The 19,192-nt window shown below is 64.1% G+C and overlaps 1 protein-coding gene across 1 annotated transcript; it reads right to left on the bottom strand.

Annotated features, from left to right (window-relative positions):
- Positions 1 to 7,917: 7,917 nt before the first annotated feature.
- Positions 7,918 to 18,491, bottom strand: RNF212 (ring finger protein 212). The gene is made up of 10 exons (XM_060188408.1): positions 18,299 to 18,491; positions 15,801 to 15,862; positions 15,198 to 15,272; positions 13,122 to 13,178; positions 12,786 to 12,844; positions 12,326 to 12,378; positions 11,361 to 11,469; positions 10,559 to 10,622; positions 10,115 to 10,187; positions 7,918 to 8,040 (listed from the first exon to the last, which is right to left on the bottom strand). Exons 1-9 carry the CDS (start codon positions 18,411 to 18,413, stop codon positions 10,149 to 10,151), a joined length of 633 nt encoding a protein of 210 aa, XP_060044391.1. The 5' UTR covers positions 18,414 to 18,491; the 3' UTR covers positions 7,918 to 8,040; positions 10,115 to 10,148.
- Positions 18,492 to 19,192: the final 701 nt, after the last annotated feature.

The following is a 19,192-nucleotide window of genomic DNA, read 5'->3' as shown; positions in this document are numbered from 1 at the left end:
TGTGTGCACCCTTGTGCTGTGTGAGCATGTGTGCACCTGTGTGCTGTGTGAGCGTGTGTGCACCCGTGTGTTGTGTGAGCATGGGTGCACCCGTGTGCTGTGTGAGCGTGTGTGCACCCGTGTGTTGTGTGAGCGTGTGTGCACCCCTGTGCTGTGTGAGCGTGTGTGCACCCCTGTGCTGTGTGAGCGTGTGTGCACCCCTGTGCTGTGTGAGCATTGTGCACCCGTGTGTTGTGAGCATGTGATTCCAGATGTCTGAGTGTGAGCTGTGTGAGCATGTGTGCACCTGTGTGTTGTGAGCATGTGATTCCAGGTGTGTGTGCTCCTGTGTGCTGTGTGAGCGTGTGTGCACCCATGTGTTGTGTGAGCGTGTGTGCACCCCTGTGCTGTGAGCATGTGTGCACCCGTGTGTTGTGAGCATGTGATTCCAGATGTCTGTATGAGCTGTGTGCTGTGTGAGCGTGTGTGCACCCATGTGCTGTGTGTGAGCCCATGTGTTGTGTGAACATGTGTGCATCCATGTGCTGTGTGAGCATGTGATTCCAGGTGTGTGAGCATAAGCCTGTGTGCTGTGAGAGCATGTGTGCGCCCATGTACTGTGTGAACATGTGTGCACATGTGTTCTGTGAGCATGTGATCCTGTGTGATTCCATGTGCTGTGTGAGCCAGTGTGCTCTGTGAGCATGTGATCCTCTGTGTGTGAGCATGTGCACCCATGTGCTCTGTGATTGTGTGATCTGGTGTGTGTCTATGTGCTGTGTGAGCCTGTGGGCACCTGTGTGCTTTGTGAGCATGTGATCCTGTGTGCTATATGAGCATGAGTGCACCCGTGTGCTCTGCAAAAGTGTGATCCTGTGTGAGAGAGCATGTGTACACCCATGTGCTGTGAGCATGTGTGCACCCGCGTGATGTCAGCGTGTGATTCCATGTTCTGTGAGCATGTATGCACCCATGTTCTCTGTGAAAGTGTAATCCTGTGTGTGAGCATGTGTATACCCATGTGCTGTGTGAACATGTGATCCTATGATCTTGTATGCTGTGTGAGCTGTGATCTGTGTGTGTGAGCATGGTACACTTATGTGCTGAGCATATGATCCAGTGAACCCATGTGCTGTGTAAGCCTGTGGTCCATGTGTGTGAGCATGTGTGTGAGCATGTGTGTGAGCATGTGTGCACCCATGTGCTACATGATCATGTGATCCTGTGTGCTGTGTGAGCTGTGATTTGTGTGTGATCATGTGTGCACCCATGTGCTACGTGGGCCTGTGATCCTGTCAGCTCATGTGCTGTGAGCATGTGAGCCCGTGTACTGTGTGAGCATGTAAACCCATGTGCTGTGTGAGCTTGTGAGCCCATGTACTGTGTGAGCCTGTGAGCCCATGTGCTGTGTGAGCATGTGAGCCTGTGAGCCCATGTGCTGAGCGTGTGAGCCCGTGTGCTGTGTGAGCGTGTGAGCCCGTGTGCTGTGTGAGCCTGTGAGCCCGTGTGCTGTGTGAGCCTGTGAGCCCGTGTGCTGTGTGAGCCTGTGAGCCCGTGTGCTGTGTGAGCCTGTGAGCCCGTGTGCTGTGTGAGCCTGTGAGCCCGTGTGCTGTGTGAGCATGTGAGCCCGTGTGCTGTGTGAGCATGTGAGCCCGTGTGAGTCTGCGAGCCCGTGTGCTATTTGAGCCTGTGAGCCCATGTGCTATGTGAGCCCGTGTGCTGTGTGAGCATGTGACCCCGTGTGTTGTGTGAGCCTGTAAGCCCGTGTGCTATGTGAGCATGTGAGCCTGTGTGAGCAAGTGAGCCCGTGTGCTGTGTGAGCATGTGAGCCCGTATGCTGTGTGAGCCTGTGAACCCGTGTGCTGTGTGAGCCTGTGAACCCGTGTGCTGTGTCAGCATGTGAGCCTGTGTGCTGTGTGAGCCCGTGTGCTGTGTGAGCCTGTGAACCCGTGTGCTGTGTCAGCATGTGAGCCTGTGTGCTGTGTGAGCCCGTGTGCTGTGTGAGCATGGGAGTTTGGTGCATCAGAGGGAGAGGTCAAAGTTGTGAATGCCTCAAGCTCCCCGATGGTGAGGTGTCAATACTCCAGGTGAGAGAAGCCCACAGAAATGGGAGTGGGTTTGCCACCCAGGGGACAGCTGGCTGCAGAAGTGAGTCTGTGTGGCAGGAGTGAGTGGGGGGGCGCTGCCCATGGGTTGTCACTGGCCCATCCTGCTGTGGGCACCCAGAGGACCCCTGCACAGAGCCCCCACCCCCACCACAGAGACCCGCACTCCAGGGCTGGGCACCCCAGAGGACCCCCACCACAGAGCCCCCAACCCCACCACAGAGGCCCGCACTCCAGGGCTGGGCACCCCAGAGGACCCCCACCACAGAGCCCCCACCCCCACCACAGAGCCCCCCACTCCTGGGATGGGCACCCAGAGGAGCCCCCCACTCCAGGGGCTGGGCACCCCAGAGGACCCCCACCACAGAGCCCCCCACACCAGGGGCTGGGCACCCCAGAGGACCCCCACCACAGAGCCCACACTCCAGGGGCTGGGCACCCCAGAGGACCCCCACCACAGAGCCCACACTCCAGGGGCTGGGCACCCCAGAGGACCCCCACCACAGAGCCCACACTCCAGGGGCTGGGCACCCCAGAGGACCCCCACCACAGAGCCCACACTCCAGGGCTGGGCACCCCAGAGGACCCCCACCACAGAGCCCACACTCCAGGGGCTGGGCACCCCAGAGGACCCCCACCACAGAGCCCACACTCCAGGGCTGGGCACCCCAGAGGACCCCCACCACAGAGCCCCCACTCCAGGGCTGGGCACCCCAGAGGACCCCCACCACAGAGCCACTCTGAAATACATGTACTTGAAATCGGCTAAGTCTCCGACTTGCCACCCAAGAATCTGAGGAATTTCCCCCAGCCCCAGAAGCTGGCTCGGCTGAAAGGCCCTTTGTGCCGGCCCGCTGAATGGCCACAGGGGCTGGGCTGCCTGGCCAGGGCTCAGCCAGGGGCCTTGGTCCCTGTTCTGGGCCCAGCTGGCGGCCTTTGCCCAGTGTCCCGGCCCCTCCCTCCCAAACAGACCCAGACCCTGAAGGGGCCCGGAGGCCACCGGGTCTGGAGCTGAGCATCTTCTTGGGGCCGGGCCGGCCTGGGGCTCAGCAATTCCTGGTAGTCAGGGCCACTGCATCTGGGGTGGGCGCGGGGAGGTGGCAGGGTGCCTTCTGGAGGGCGAGCACTGTAGCCAGGTGCCGGGAAGACTGGCTGTGTCCCGGGGGCTCAGCAGGCCAGGCCTCTGGGCTCTGTGCTCGGGACTCAGCCTCCTGCCTGGCTCTTTAATTTAGACCAGAGAGAGAGAGGGAGAGAGGGCAGAGACGCAGAGACAGCGCAGTCCGCAGTCCGCAGAAGGGCCATCCCACCGGTCCCCACACACAGTACAGCTGACGGGTTGGAAACAGTTTATTTGACCTCCCCTCCCCATCCCACCCCTCCACGAGGTGGTCACTGCTCCAGCCTGGGGGCACCGTAGTCTGTGGACCCTGCAGAGATGGGGGGTGTCCTGTGAGCAGCCTTCCTGCCCAAGACTCTGGGGCTCCAGGTTCAATGCCCAGACCCACCACCAGCCAGAGCTCAGCTGGGAATTCGCACCCGGCTGACTGCACATACAGTCCCAGGCACAAGGACCTGGGTTCAAGCACTTACTCCCCACCCTCTCCTCTCTTGATTTCTCTCTGTCCTATCAAAAAACAGAAAAAAAAATGAAATGAAACAGAAGAAATATTTTTTAAAAAGAGGCTGAGTTCATGTGAGCAGAGGTGGGGTGGGCTGAGTCCACAGTGTGCAGGGGTGGGGTGGGCTGAGTCCACAGTGTGCAGGGGTGGGGGTGGGCTGAGTCCACAATGTGCAGGGGTGAGGGTGGGCTGAGTCTACAGTGTGCAGGGGTGGGGTGGACTGAGTCCACAGTGTGCAGGGGTGGGGTGCACTGAGTCCACAGTGTGCAGGGGTGGGGTGGACTGAGTCCACAATGTGCAGGGGTGAGGGTGGGCTGAGTTCATGTGAGCAGGGGTGGGGTGGACTGAGTCCACAGTGTGCAGGGGTGGGGTGCACTGAGTCCACAGTGTGCAGGGGTGGGGTGGGCTGAGTCCACAGTGTGCAGGGGTGAGGGTGGGCTGAGTTCATGTGAGCAGGGGTGGGGTAGACTGAGTCCATAGTGTGCAGGGGTGAGGGTGGGCTGAGTCCACAGTGCGCAGGGGTGGGGGTGGACTGAGTCCATAGTGTGCAGGGGTGGGGTGGGCTGAGTCCACAGTGTGCAGGGGTGGGATGGACTGAGTCCACAGTGTGCAAGGGTGAGGGTGGGCTGATTTCATGTGTGCAGGGGTGGGGTGGACTGAGTCCATAGTGTGCAGGGGTGGGGGTGGGCTGAGTCCACAGTGTGCAGGGGTGAGGGTGGGCTAAGTTCATGTGTGCAGGGGTGGGGTGGACTGAGTCCACAGTGTGCAGGGGTGGGGTGGGCTGAGTCCACAGTGTGCAAGGGTGAGGGTGGGCTGAGTTCATGTGAGCAGGGGTGGGGGTGGGCTGAGTCCACAGTGTGCAGGGGTGAGGGTGGGCTGAGTTCATGTGAGCAGGGGTGGGGTGGACTGAGTCCATACTGTGCAGGGGTAGGGTGGGTTGAGTCCACAGTGCGCAGGGGTGGGGGTGGACTGAGTCCACAGTGTGCAGGGGTGGGGTGGGCTAAGTTCATGTGTGCAGGGGTGGGGTGGGCTGAGTCCACAGTGTGCAGGGGTGGGGTGGGATGAGTCCACAGTGTGCAGGGGTGGGGTGGGCTAAGTTCATGTGTGCAGGGGTGGGGTGGACTGAGTCCACAGTGTGCAGGAGTGGGGTGGACTGAGTCCACAATGTGCAGGGGTGAGGGTGGGCTGAGTTCATGTGAGCAGGGGTGGGGTGGACTGAGTCCACAGTGTGCAGGGGTGGGGTGGGCTGAGTCCACAGTGTACAGGGGTGAGGGTGGGCTGAGTTCATGTGAGCAGGGGTGGGGTAGACTGAGTCCACAGTGTGCAGGGGTGGGGTGCACTGAGTCCACAGTGTGCAGGGGTGGGGGTGGGCTGAGTCCACAGTGTGCAGGGGTGAGGGTGGGCTAAGTTCATGTGAGTAGGGGTGGGGTAGACTGAGTCCATAGTGTGCAGGGGTGAGGGTGGGCTGAGTCCACAGTGCGCAGGGGTGGGTTGGACTGAGTTCATAGTGTGCAGGGGTGGGGTGGGCTGAGTCCACAGTGTGCAGGGGTGGGGTGGGCTAAGTTCATGTGTGCAGGGGTGGGGTGGGCTGAGTCCACAGTGTGCAGGGGTGGGGTGGGCTGAGTCCACAGTGTGCAGGGGTGAGGGTGGGCTAAGTTCATGTGTGCAGGGGTGGGGTGGGCTGAGTCCACAGTGTGCAAGGGTGAGGGTGGGCTGAGTTCATGTGTGCAGGGGTGAGGGTGGGCTGAGTCCACAGTGTGCAGTGGTGAGGGTGGGCTGAGTCCACAGTGTGCAGAGGTGGGGTGAGTCCACATAGGCAGGGACCTACCTCAGCAAACTAAGCACTAACCCCACCCCTGCACCACACACACTGACCCCCCCTCAGCCTCACCCCTGAACACCCTGTAATGACCCACAGTTCCACCCCTGCACACCATACACTGACCCCCAGCCCCTCCCCTGCTAACAGTGCACTGACCCCACACCCCACCCTGCACACTGTGCACTGACCCCCACACCCCACCCTGCACACTGAGCCTGACCCCCACACCTCACCCTGCACACTGTGCCTGACCGCCACACCCCACCCTGCACACTGAGCACTGACCCCCACACCCCACCCTGCACACTGTGCCTGACCGCCACACCCCACCCTGCACACTAAGCCTGACCCCACACCCCACCCTGCACACTGAGCACTGACCCCCACACCCATCCTACACACTGTGCCTGACCCCCACACCCCACCCTGCACACTGAGCACTGACCCCACACATCACCCTGCACACTGAGCCTGACCCCCACACCCCACCCTGCACACCGAGCACTGACCCCCACACCTCACCCTGCACACTGAGCCTGACCCCCACACCCCACCCTGCACACTGAGCACTGACCCCCACACCCCACCCTGCACACTGAGCCTGACCCCCACACCCCACCCTGCACACTGAGCCTGACCCCCACACTCCACCCTGCACACTGAGCACTGACCCCCACACCCCACCCTGCACACTGAGCCTGACCCCCACACCTCACCCTGCACACTGTGCACTGACCCACACACCCCACCCTGCACACTGTGCCTGACCGCCACACCCCACCCTGCACCTGAGTACTGACCCCCACACCCCACCCTGCACACTGAGCACTAACCCCCACACCACACCCTGCACACTTAGCACTGACCCCCACACTACACCCTGCACACTGTGCACTGACCCCCACACCTCACCCTGCACACTGAGCACAGACCCCCACACCCCACCCTGCACACTGTGCCTGACCCCCACACCCCACCCTGCACACTGTGCCTGACCCACACACCCCACCCTGCACACTGAGCACTGACCCACCGACCCCACCCTGTACATGGTGCCTGACCCCCACACCCCACCCTGCACACTGAGCCTGACCCCCACACCCCACCCTGCACACTGTGCACTGACCCCCACACCCCACCCTGCACACTGAGCACTGACCCCCACACCCCACCCTGCACACTGTGCCTGACCCCCACACTCCACCCTGCACACTGAGCACTGACCCCCACACCCCACCCTGCACACTGAGCCTGACCCCCACACTCCACCCTGCACACTGAGCACTGACCCCCACACCCCACCCTGCACACCGAGCACTGACCCCCACACCCCACCCTGCACACTGTGCCTGACACCCACACCCCACCCTGCACACGATGCCTGACCCCCACACCCCACCCTGCACACTGAGCACTGACCCCCACACCCCACCCTGCACACTGAGCACTGACCCCCACACCCCACCCTGCACACTGTGCCTGACCCCCACACCCCACCCTGCACACTGTGCACTGACCCCCACACCCCACCCTGCACACTGAGCACTGACCCCCACACCCCACCCTGCACACCGAGCACTGACCCCCACACCCCACCCTGCATACTGTGCCTGACCCCCACACCCCACCCTGCACACGATGCCTGACCCCCACACCCCACCCTGCACACTGAGCACTGACCCCCACACCCCACCCTGCACACTGAGCACTGACCCCCACACCCCACCCTGCACACTGTGCCTGACCCCCACACTCCACCCTGCACACTGTGCCTGACCCCACACCCCACCCTGCACACTGTGCCTGACCCCCACACCCCACCCTGCACACTGAGCCTGACCCCCACACCCCACCCTGCACACTGAGCCTGACCCCCACACCCCACCCTGCACACTGAGCCTGACCCCACACCACACCCTGCACACTGAGCACTGACCCCCACACCCCACCCTGCACACTGAGCACTGACCCCCACACCCCACCCTGCACACTGAGCACTGACCCCCACACCCCACCCTGCACACTTAGCACTGACCCCCACACCTCACCCTGCACACTGTGCACTGACCGCCGCACCCCACCCTGCACACTGAGCCTGACCCCCACACCCCACCCTGCACACTGAGCCTGACCCCACACCCCACCCTGCACACTGAGCACTGACCCCCACATCCACCCTGCACACTGTGCCTGACCCCCACACCCCACCCTGCACACTGCCTGACCCCCACACCCCACCCTGCACACTTAGCACTGACCCCCACACCCCACCCTGCACACTGTGCACTGACCCCCACACCCCACCCTGCACACGATGCCTGACCCCCACCCCAACTTGCCTGGTTGTCTCTTCTGCAGAAGCCCTGAGATGCTGATGGGGGCTCTGGGCTGGGCCTGGGCACTGGTCTGGCAGAGTGGACTAGGGGTGGGCATGTCCCCCCTGACCCCCCAGACTGGCATCTGCAGTGCAGGCGTGCGGGGCCGCCCCTGGCCGAGCAGCTGTGGTGTCAGCGGCCTGTGAAGTCACAGCCTCTCCTGAGGTCCAGGCTCCCTGCAGGTGCTACATGGCTGGGAGTCGGACCCCGGGGGCGGGTGGAGGGCTGCCAGTATGGGCCTCCATTCTTGAGCCAGGGGATCCTCACAGGTGCCAGCCGGAGCCACTGCTGGCAAAGCCCAGAGCAGGAGCCCCAAGGCCAGAGGCCGGAACCCCAGGATCAAAAAGCAGCCAAGAGCAGCCAAGGCCTAGCGAGGGGTGAGACTGCTGCAGGGGGGAGGGGTTGTGATGGGAAGGCTAGGGGCGGGAAGGTGAGGGGCGGTGGTGCAGACCCTGAGATGAACACACCCACACTACAGATTTCCATCTGCAGTGAGCCTTCACTCACCCCAGGACAGGTCCCCTCACCCCAGGACAGGGTCCCTCACCCCAGGACAGGGTCCCTCACCCCAGGACAGGGTCCCCTCACCCCAGGAGAGGGTCCCCTCACCCCAGGACAGGTCCCCTCACCCCAGGAAAGTGTCCCTCAGCCCCAACAGGGTCCCCTCACCCCAGGACAGGGTCCCCTCACCCCAGGACAGGGTCCCTCACCCCAGGACTGTGTCCCTCACTCCAGGACAGGGTCCCTCACCCCAGGACAGTGTCCCTCACCCCAGGACAGGGTCCCTCAACCCAGGACAGGGTCCCTCACTGCAGGACAGGGTCCCCTCACCCCAGGACAGGGTCCCTCAACCCATGACAGGGTCCCTCACCCCAGGACAGTGTCCCCTCACCCCAGGACAGTGTCCCCTCACCCCCAACAGGGTCCCCTCCAGGACAGGGTCCCCTCATCCCAGAACAGGGTCCCCTCACCCCAGGACAGGGTCCCCTCACCCCAGGACAGGGTCCCCTCATCACAGGACTGTGTCCCTTCACTCCAGGACAGTGTCCCCTCACCCCATGACAGAGTCCCTCACCCCAAGACAGTGTCCCCTCACCCCAGGACAGTGTCCCCTCACCCCAGGACAGGGTCCCCTCACTCCAGGACAGGGTCCCCTCACCCCAGGACAGTGTCCCTCACCCCAGGACAGGGTCCCCTCACCCAAGGACAGTGTCCCTCACCCCAGGACAGTGTCCCCTCACCCCAGGACAGGGTCCCTCACCCCAGGACAGGGTCCCCTCACCCCAGGACAGGGTCCCCTCACCCCAGGACAGGTCCCCTCACCCCAGGAAAGTGTCCCTCACCCCCAACAGGGTCCCCTCACCCCAGGACAGGGTCCCCTCACTCCAGGACAAGGTTCCTCACCCCCAACAGGGTCCCCTCACTCCAGGACAGGGTCCCCTCACCCCAGGACAGGGTCCCTCACCCCAGGACTGTGTCTGCTCACCCCAGGACAGGGTCCCCTCACCCCAGGACAGTGTCCCTCACCCCAGGACAGTGTCCCTCACCCCAGGACAGGGTCCCCTCACCCCAGGACAGGGTCCCCTCACCCCAGGACAGGGTCCCTCACCCCAGGACAGGGTCCCCTCACCCCAGGACAGGGTCCCTCACCCCAGGACAGGGTCCCTCACCCCAGGACAGGGTCCCCTCACCCCAGGACAGGGTCCCTCACCCCAGGACTGTGTCTGCTCACCCCAGGACAGGGTCCCCTCACCCCAGGACAGTGTCCCTCACCCCAGGACAGTGTCCCTCACCCCAGGACAGGGTCCCCTCACCCCAGGACAGGGTCCCCTCACCCCAGGATTGTGTCCCCTCACCGCAGGACAGGGTCCCCTCACCCCAGGACTGTGTCCCCTCACCCTAGGACAGTGTCCCCTCACCCCAGGACAGGGTCCCTTCACTCCATGACAGGGTCCCCTCACCCCATGACAGGGTCCCCTCACTCCAGGACAGGGTCCCTCACCCCATGACAGTTTCCCTCACCCCAGGACAGGGTCCCTTCACCCCAGGACAGGGTCCCCTCACCCCAGGACAGGGTCCCTCACCCCAGGACAAGGTCCCCTCACTCCATGGCTTTCTGGGACTCTGGCTGCAGCCTTTTGGTCAGGTGTCTGCAGACATCGAGGGGCAGAGACCAGAACCAGTGTCTGCAGGCTGTGACCTCCCAGGACTCACCTGAGGAGCTGGGGCAGGCCGGCGTAGGCAGGTGTCAGGTGGGGGCCCGGTGTGCAGTGGTGGGACACACTGCCTGCAGACAGACAAGTGTGGGCTGCAGGGGCCAGGCCCACCTCATCCTGACTGTGTGCTATGGGTGTTTTCACTGTGCTGACTGTGCACTGGGGGTCCACACTGTTATCTGTGTCATTGCCCCACTGTGGCCTGTGTTGTGGGTGGGTTCACTGAGGCCTGGCTGTGCTACGGGCAGGCTCACTGTGGCCTGACTGTGCGCTGTGGGTGGGCCCACTGGGGTCTGGCTGTGGGAGGGGGATACTGCAGTCTGACTGTGGAGTGAGCCTGTGACCTGACTGTGCGCAGGGCTACGTGGGACCTGGCTGACAGGTCCTCAGGCTCAGGGGCCTCGCGTGAGGAGTGGGAGTTCTGGCCCAGGGCCCAACTCACCCATGCGTCCGTCCTGGGGAGGGCTGATGAGGGAGATCCTGGCAGGCCCGGTGGCCACCTCAGGCTGCAGACAAACAGAGCAGGTCCAGCTGCCCGCGGGCCACTGACCACCTCACGTCCTCCAGTGTCCCCACCCCAGGCCCCCGGTCCCTGCCTGTGTCCTGCAGGGGTCCCACCTCCTCCTGCCCTGGCCCCCAACCCACTGAGGTCCCAGAGCCATAGCAGCAGAGCCCTGGGCCGGCTGTCACTGTCACTCACCTGCATTCAGTCCCCCCCTCAGTTGCTGTGACCTCAGCCTGACCCCCCCCCACACACACAAAATTCTCAGCCACAGATGAGACTCGCCTGAGGACCGGCCCTTGGCACTGGGCCCCCCAAGTCCCCATCTGGACACCTCCCTACCGGCGCCCCAGCACTGCAGGCTGAGGACCCCTATGCGGAGACCAGTCCTGAAGCAAGAACGTCACTTCCCACTACCGGAGATGGGGTGACCCTCCCAGGAACACTGCAGGGAGCCCCCAGGAGGGGTCCGGCCTCAGGCCCTGGAGTGCTGGGTGTCCCATCCCTGAGAGGCATGGACCCTGAGGGGCAGAGTCACTCAACTCTGGCAGTGCAGCCCATCTGCCCACCCTCCCCCAGCCACTGACCCAGTCGAGCTCCAGGGCAAGCCAGCCCAAAGCAGCAAGACGGACGGACAGACTCAGTGAGGCCCCTTCACAGATGTCCACAGGGAAGACGGGGGCACATAGAGGGGTGTGAGGGGTGGGGAGGGGCCAGGAGGGGCATGGGGAGGGGGACTCACCTTCCTGGGCAGGGGTGGGGCTGCCTCCACGTCCACGCGCCCCTCTTGGTCAGCAGGCCAGCGAGGCGCAGTGCCCAGGCCTGGGTGTGGCTGGGAGCCAGTGTGGTCTCTGCACCCAGGGTTCTTGCCTCAGTCGGCAGAGCTGGCTGCCTGCCCACACCCACCAGCAGGCCTGGGCAGCACCGCCTCAGGAGGAGTGTCCAGCACCCCACTCTGTCTCTCCCCACCTGTCTCTCCTCACCAGTCTCTCCTGCCTCTGCCTCTCCCAGTCTCTGTCTCTCCCTGCTCTCTCTCCTGCTTCTGTCTCTCCTGCCTCTATCTCTCCCAGTCTCTGTCTCTCCCTGCTATGCCTCTCCCCACCTACCTCTCCTGTCTCTGCCCTCCCCCACCTGTCTCTCCCTGCCTGTCTCTCCTGCCTCTATCTCTCCCAGTGTCTGTCTCTCCCTGCTATGCCTCTCCTGGTTTCTGTCTATTCCAGCTTCTGTCTCTCCCAGCCTCTGTCTCTCCCAGCCTCTGTCTCTCCCAGCCTCTGTCTCTTCCCATCTCTGTCTCCCCCAGTCTACATTTCTCCTTGTCTCTCCTCACCTCTGTCTCTCCCCACCTCCATCTCTCCCTGTCTCTGCCTTCCTGTCTGAGCTGGGTCTTCACCAAAACAGCCCAGAGGTGGAAGAGACAGTCACCCCAGGAAGTCCCTGAACCAGGACTGTCCAGACACTGAGGGCCTCTGTGAGGAGGGCTGGGAAGGAGGGGTGCAGCTAGGACCCTGGGCAGTGGGGGCAGGAGGGCCTGCCCCTGCTCCCTGCGGGGACCCCTCCTCCTCAGGGGACGCACCTGGAGGCCAAGTTTGGGGTCCGCAGGGGCAGGAGACGTGGCCCACTGGGCTCCGAGGAGGGCGCTGTGACAGAGGTTACAGGTCAGAGCGAGCCTGGGGCAAGGGGCCTGGGGGGTGGGGGTCCCCTGCTTACCGGAGGCTGCACTCTTCACGCCGCCGAGAGCCCACAGCTGAGCCGACCTGGTGCTGAGGGAAGAGCCGGTCACCACGACCCTCAGAGCACCACTGTCACCCCAAGGTGGGCCGCCAAGGCCCAGGGACTGAGACTGGGAGCAGCTCAGACTGGGAGATGGCAGCAACTTCCAGAGTGAAGAAAGCACCAGAGAAGAAGGGAGGAGGGAGGGGAGGGAGGAGAGGGGAGAGGAGGGGGAGGGGGAGGGGAGAGGAAAGGAGGAGGAGGAGGAGGGAGACCAGGAGGGAGAGAGGAGGGGAGGGCAGACAGTGCCCCAGGAGGCACTGAGACGCTGCCCACTGTGTGAGCACTGGCCCAGGAGGGCACCCATCTGGCACAGGCCCTTCGCCTGCTCGGGGCCCTCAGGTGTGGCGTCCACCCCTCTGCCACATGGAGCGCCAGGCGAGCCTGCCCCACTCACCCCTGCATCCTCTGGATCTGCACAGTGACCGTCCTCAGCGAGTCCTCCAGCCTGCGGATCTGGGGGCAGCGTGGGCTGGGGACGCACCAGAGCACGGCGGCCTTGCCCGTCCTCACCTCCCCTGCACGCCTGGCTGCCCCCACTTCTGCCCGAGTCCCCAGACTCCACGCCCGGCCCCCCACCCCTCTGGGCTCTGACCCCACCTGCGGCGAGGGTACCTGGCGGCACCCTCACAGCGGCGAGGAGGAGGCCTCTGTCCACCTGGAGGCTGGGTCGGCGCTGCCTGGGTGGGGACCGAGCACCAGCCAGAGGAGGGGCCAGCCCCCCAGTGCTCACCGACTCCCGGTAGAAGGCCAGCAGCCTCTTGCGGTGCTTCTCCTGAAATCCCGAGATCTGAGGAGAGCAGGCCGTCAGCAAGCAGCTCTGAGTGCAGCCAGCACCCCCCCCCCGTGTCCCCAGCTGAGTGCAGCCAGCACCCCCCCATGTCCCCAGCTCTGAGTGTAGCCAGCAACCCCCCGTGTCCCCAGCTCTGAGTGCAGCCAGCACCCCCCCCGTGTCCCCAGCTCTGAGTGTAGCCAGCACCCCCCCGTGTCCCCAGCTCTGAGTGCAGCCAGCACCCCCCCACCGTGTCCCCAGCTCTGAGTGCAGCCAGCACCCCCCCCCGTGTCCCCAGCTGAGTGCAGCCAGCACCCCCCCATGTCCCCAGCTCTGAGTGTAGCCAGCACCCCCCCATGTCCCCAGCTCTGAGTGCAGCCAGCACCCCCCCCGTGTCCCCAGCTCTGAGTGCAGCCAGCACCCCCCCCGTGTCCCCAGCTCTGAGTGCAGCCAGCACCCCCCCATGTCCCCAGCTGAGTGCAGCCAGCACCCCCCCATGTCCCCAGCTCTGAGTGCAGCCAGCACCCCCCCATGTCCCCAGCTCTGAGTGTAGCCAGCACCCCCCCCCGTGTCCCCAGCTCTGAGTGCAGCCAGCACCCCCCCCGTGTCCCCAGCTCTGAGTGGAGCCAGCACCCCCCCATGTCCCCAACTCTGAGTGCAGCCAGCACCCCCCCGTGTCCCCAGCTCTGAGTGCAGCCAGCACCCCCCCGTGTCCCCAGCTCTGAGTGCAGCCAGCACCCCCCCATGTCCCCAGCTCTGAGTGCAGCCAGCACCCCCCCATGTCCCCAGCTCTGAGTGCAGCCAGCACCCCCCCCGTGTCCCCAGCTCTGAGTGCAGCCAGCACCCCCCCATGTCCCCAGCTCTGAGTGCAGCCAGCACCCCCCCCGTGTCCCCAGCTGAGTGCAGCCAGCACCCCCCCATGTCCCCAGCTCTGAGTGTAGCCAGCACCCCCCCCGTGTCCCCAGCTCTGAGTGCAGCCAGCACCCCCCCCCCGTGTCCCCAGCTCTGAGTGCAGCCAGCACCCCCCCCGTGTCCCCAGCTCTGAGTGCAGCCAGCACCCCCCCCCCCGTGTCCCCAGCTCTGAGTGCAGCCAGCACCCCCCCATGTCCCCAGCTCTGAGTGCAGCCAGCACCCCCCCGTGTCCCCAGCTCTGAGTGCAGCCAGCACCCCCCCCGTGTCCCCAGCTCTGAGTGTAGCCAGCACCCCCCCCCTGTGTCCCCAGCTCTGAGTGCAGCCAGCACCCCCCCCGTGTCCCCAGCTCTGAGTGCAGCCAGCACCCCCCCCCGTGTCCCCAGCTCTGAGTGCAGCCAGCACCCCCCCATGTCCCCAACTCTGAGTGCAGCCAGCACCCCCCCATGTCCCCAGCTCTGAGTGCAGCCAGCACCCCCCCGTGTCCCCAGCTCTGAGTGCAGCCAGCACCCCCCCATGTCCCCAGCTCTGAGTGCAGCCAGCACCCCCTGTGTCCCCAGCTCTGAGTGCAGCCAGCACCCCCCCCCGTGTCCCCAGCTCTGAGTGCAGCCAGCACCCCCCCCCCGTGTCCCCAGCTCTGAGTGCAGCCAGCACCCCCCCCGTGTCCCCAGCTCTGAGTGTAGCCAGCACCCCCCCCCCGTGTCCCCAGCTCTGAGTGCAGCCAGCACCCGCCCCGTGTCCCCAGCTCTGAGTGCAGCCAGCACCCTTCATGTCCCCAGCTCTGAGTGCAGCCAGCACCCCCCGTGTCCCCAGCTCTGAGTGCAGCCAGCACCCCCCCATGTCCCCAGCTCTGAGTGCAGCCAGCACCCCCCGTGTCCCCAGCTCTGAGTGCAGCCAGCACCCCCCCCCCCCGTGTCCCCAAGCCCAGGGTCTGTGGGAGGTCGCTGGCAGCAGCCAGGGTGAGTGGGTGAGTGGGTGACGCCAGCCCACAAAGGCAGCTCTGGGTACAGGAGCCGCCAGGCAGACCCAGGATGAGCCCTGACGGCTGGGGGCAGAAGAGGCTAGGCAGAGACTGACCCTAACCCCCTCACACCTGGCCTGGGGAACACCCAGGCGGCTGGCACTCACCTGGGAGAGCTCGCGGGAGTACCTGGCGCACAGCCCGTCCACACGGGTGAACAGAGCCTGGATGTCCGAGCCCGTCTGCAGGAGATGGGACACTGCTTAGGTGTCCAGAACCACCCAGCCAGGGGCTCTGTGAGGCCACCCACGGGGTTGAGGACAGAGTGGGAAGAGCTGGGGGCCACAGGACAGGTGATGGGGGACCCCAACCTGGGCGGGGTGGTCACAGTGCCCTGGGGACACCATGGAGCCACCGTGGGCAGCTGTCCTCCTGCCCTGACCTCCCTGGCCACAGGACCTACAGTTGGCACATCTGGGGGCACAGAGCGGAGGGTGCACAGGCCCTGGAGGACACTACACACAGTCTGGGGAGGCAGCTCCACTTGCTAGAGCGGCTTTGGTTTGCCCTTGAGAGACAGTTGAAGTTTATTTATTCAGTTACTTAATCTCAGGACGTGATCAGGTCTCACTACTCTACCAACACAAGTGGAGGACCCCCCAAGGCTGGCTGCAGGCTAAGCCTCTGATGGGAGGCACAGTCACCCAGCACCTAGCACCCAGGTGGGTCCAGGAGGCACCAAGCACCCAGCAGTGCAGGTCAGGACTCACCTGCCTGGAGAGTAAGACCAAGTGACAGGGTGCCCTGCAGATCAAACACTCGTCCTTTCTCCCTGCAGGGGACAGTGAGGTCATTTAGACACGACGGCGGCGGAAGGGCAGGGCTGTGCTCTGTCCCCTCACCACCTGGGCAGGCAACATATATATCAACAACAATAATAGTAGTAATAATTATAAGGATAATAATAAATGCAGACCTACTTTAAAAAAAGGTAAAACACAGGTAAACACAGGGTTTGGGGCACAAATGCACAGAAGCTTAAAGACAACACCGCACGGTGGACGGGAAGTGGCGCAGTGGATAAGGCACTGGACTCTCAGGCATGAGGTCCTGAGTTTGGTCCCCGGAAGCACATGGACCAGAGTGATGTCTGGCTCTCTCTCTCTCTCCTCCTGTCTTCCTCATGAAGAAACAAAGTCAACACTACAGGAAGCTTCACGGTGGCTCGGGTCAGGGGTCCTCCCTCTGCACGTGCGACCTCTCTATTGGGGACCCTGAGGTCGAAGGTCAGCAGAGCCCTGCGGGGGAGTGTGTCCAGCTGTGGGCCTTGGGAATGCCATGCTGGGAAGCCAAAGGGTCCAGGAAGGGGAGAGACTCCTGTCTGACCTCCCTGAGCCCCTGATTCCTGGCCACAGGACCCACATCAGCACACGAGGGGGCTGCACACACCAAGGACACGCACTGGTCTGCTGCTCCCTGCAGGGACCGCAGGAGCCTGAAGAGCTCCCACCTCACCAGGTGAGGACTTGGGCTCCGCCCACCCACATGGAAGCCCCAGGCCAGGGGCACCACTGCACTGCTTCTCCCGCTCTCCCCACAGATACAGAAATAAAACAAACAAAACTGGGTTGGGGGAGCTGGGCGGTGTTGCACAAAGACCTGGGTTCAAGTCCCCAGGCTCCGGCTGTGGTGGGGGGGTGATTCATGCTGTCAGTGTTTCTCTCTCTTCCTACTTCTCTCTGTCAGAAACTCAAAGTCCACTGAGAGTTGAGGCTGATTCTGCCCAAGCACCACCCTCGCCAGCCCAAGGCTGGCCATGCCAGCAGGGCCCTGAGCACTGGGCCAGGCAAGGGCAGGGACTGGGCCCCAGCCCTGGCCAGTCACCAGACTCGTGGGCCTGGACCGGGTAGTGGCACCTGTGGTCCTGGGAGGTGGGCCCCTGGGCTTCTGGAAGCTACTCTGGTCTTGCATATAAAATGCTGCGGGGGCACGAGGGCCCTGGGCAAGGATCCAAGTTCCAGCCGCCACCTGCAGCGGGGGCACTTCACAAGGGTGAAACAGGTCGGCAGGTGTTTCTTTCCCTCTCTCTACCTCCCCTCCTCTTTAAATCGAAAGAATGGCCGCAGGAGATTTGCAGTGCAGGCCCTAAGCCCTGGTGATAACCCTGGAGGCAAAATAAATAAATTAGTTAATTAATGTAATTTAATGCTGGGGGAGCTGGGGACTGTGATGCAGCCAGGATGACCAGTCCATGCTGTACGGGGCTGCCCTCCCCCGGGCCGTCCACACCCACCTCCACCAGGAATGTTCCCCCATCCTTGCCAACATTCCTGCTCCTGTGACCTCTGTATCTCTGTGACCTTCACCCCTGCCAGTGACCCCCACCCGCCCTGAGTCCAGCATGGCAGGGGTGGGCACCAGGAGATGCCTCCAGGCCTGCAGCACTGCACAGCTGCCCCCAGTTCACTGTGTCCCTCCCTGTGTGAGATGGCAGCCTGGACATGGGGTCTGGCCCCAGGATCCCGGGCCCTGAAGGCAACCCCACCTGTCCGCCCCCAGAAGCACCCTGACCCTCCCAGGAGGCTCCGCCCACCAAGACCCGGCCCCTCTGTGGATGCCCCGCCCACAGGGCTGAGGCCCCTAAGATGCGAACCATCGCAGACCACGCCCAAGTCCGGAGGCCACGCCCACACAACACAAGACACGCCTCACAAAGCCACGCCCAAGCCTGGAGGCCACGCCCACACAACATGAGACACGCCCTGCAAAGCCACGCCCACACGCGAGACACCCCGCAAAGCCACGCCCAAGCCCGGGGCCACGCCCACACATCACGAGACACGCCCCCACAAAGCCACGCCCAAGGCTGGGGCCACGCCCACACAACACGAGGCACGCCTCACAAAGCCACTCCCACACATGAGACACCCCGCAAAGCCACGCCTAAGCCTGGGGCCACGCCCACACAACACGAGACACGCCTCACAAAGCCACGCCCACACACGAGACACCCCGCAAAGCCACGCCCAAGCCTGGGGCCACGCCCACACAGCACGAGACACGCCTCACAAAGCCACGCAAGCCTGGAGGCCACGCCCACACAACATGAGATACCCCGCAAAGCCACGCCCACACATGAGACACACCCCGCAGAGCCACGCCCAAGCCTGGGGCCACGCCCACACAGCACGAGACACGCTCCACAGGCCGCGTCCAGCGCGAGTCTGGGGTCTGGCGCGAGGCCCCAGCCCATGACCTTTGCCCTGACCTTGACCCTTGCCCAGGCAGGTGTCGCAGAACACATGACCGCAGTTGGTCAGGCTGAAGCACGACGTGGTGCGCGGTGGCTGGAAGCAGCGGTTACAGAAGACCCAGCAGGCCATGCTGCTGCGCACGAGGCCACTGAGGCGCACTGCGCCTGCGCACAGTCAGAGCCTGGACTGCGCCTGCGCAAGGCGCCACGCGCCCGCCAAAAGCTGCTGGCGGGGCTGGGGGCGGAGGGTAGGCGAGCCGGTGGCTTTGGTCCTCACGTGAGGGGCGTGGTCCCGAGTGGGGCGTGTCTCCACGTGGGCGTGGCCCCGTGAGTGTTCCAGGCTGAGGGCGCGGCTTCTCTGAGGGGCGCGGCTTCTTTGGGGGCGTGGCCTCTTTTGGTGGGCGTGGCCGTGTGGGCGTGGCCTCGAGTGGGAGCCGTGGTCCCCCCCAGCTGAGTAGTGTCCCTGAGAGGAGGCAGGGTCTCTGTGAGGGCGGGGTCTCTGTGAGGGCGGGATCTCTGTGAGGGTGGGATCTCTGTGGGGACGGGATCTCTGTGGGGACGGGATCTCTGTGAGGGCGGGGTCTCTGTGAGGGCGGGGTCTCTGTGAGGGCGGGATCTCTGTGAGAGTGGGATCTCTGTGGGGACGGGATCTCTGTGGGGACGGGATGTCTGTGGGGACGGGATCTCTGTGAGGACGGGTCTCTGTGAGGGTGGTATCTCTGTGGGGACGGGATCTCTGTGAGGGCGGGGTCTCTGTGAGGACGGGGTCTCTGTCAGGGAGGGGTCTCTGTTAGGACGCGGTCTCTGACGGCGGGGTCTCTGTGAGGACGGGGTCTCTGTCAGGGAGGGGTCTCTGTTAGGACGCGGTCTCTGACGGCGGGGTCTCTGTGAGAGTGGGATCTCTATGAG

The sequence above is a fragment of the Erinaceus europaeus genome, chromosome 3, assembly GCF_950295315.1.
Source record: "Erinaceus europaeus chromosome 3, mEriEur2.1, whole genome shotgun sequence".
NCBI classification, from domain to species: domain Eukaryota; kingdom Metazoa; phylum Chordata; class Mammalia; order Eulipotyphla; family Erinaceidae; genus Erinaceus; species Erinaceus europaeus.
Note: the sequence above shows the minus strand (reverse complement) of the source record. Positions and strands in the feature narration are given on the sequence as shown.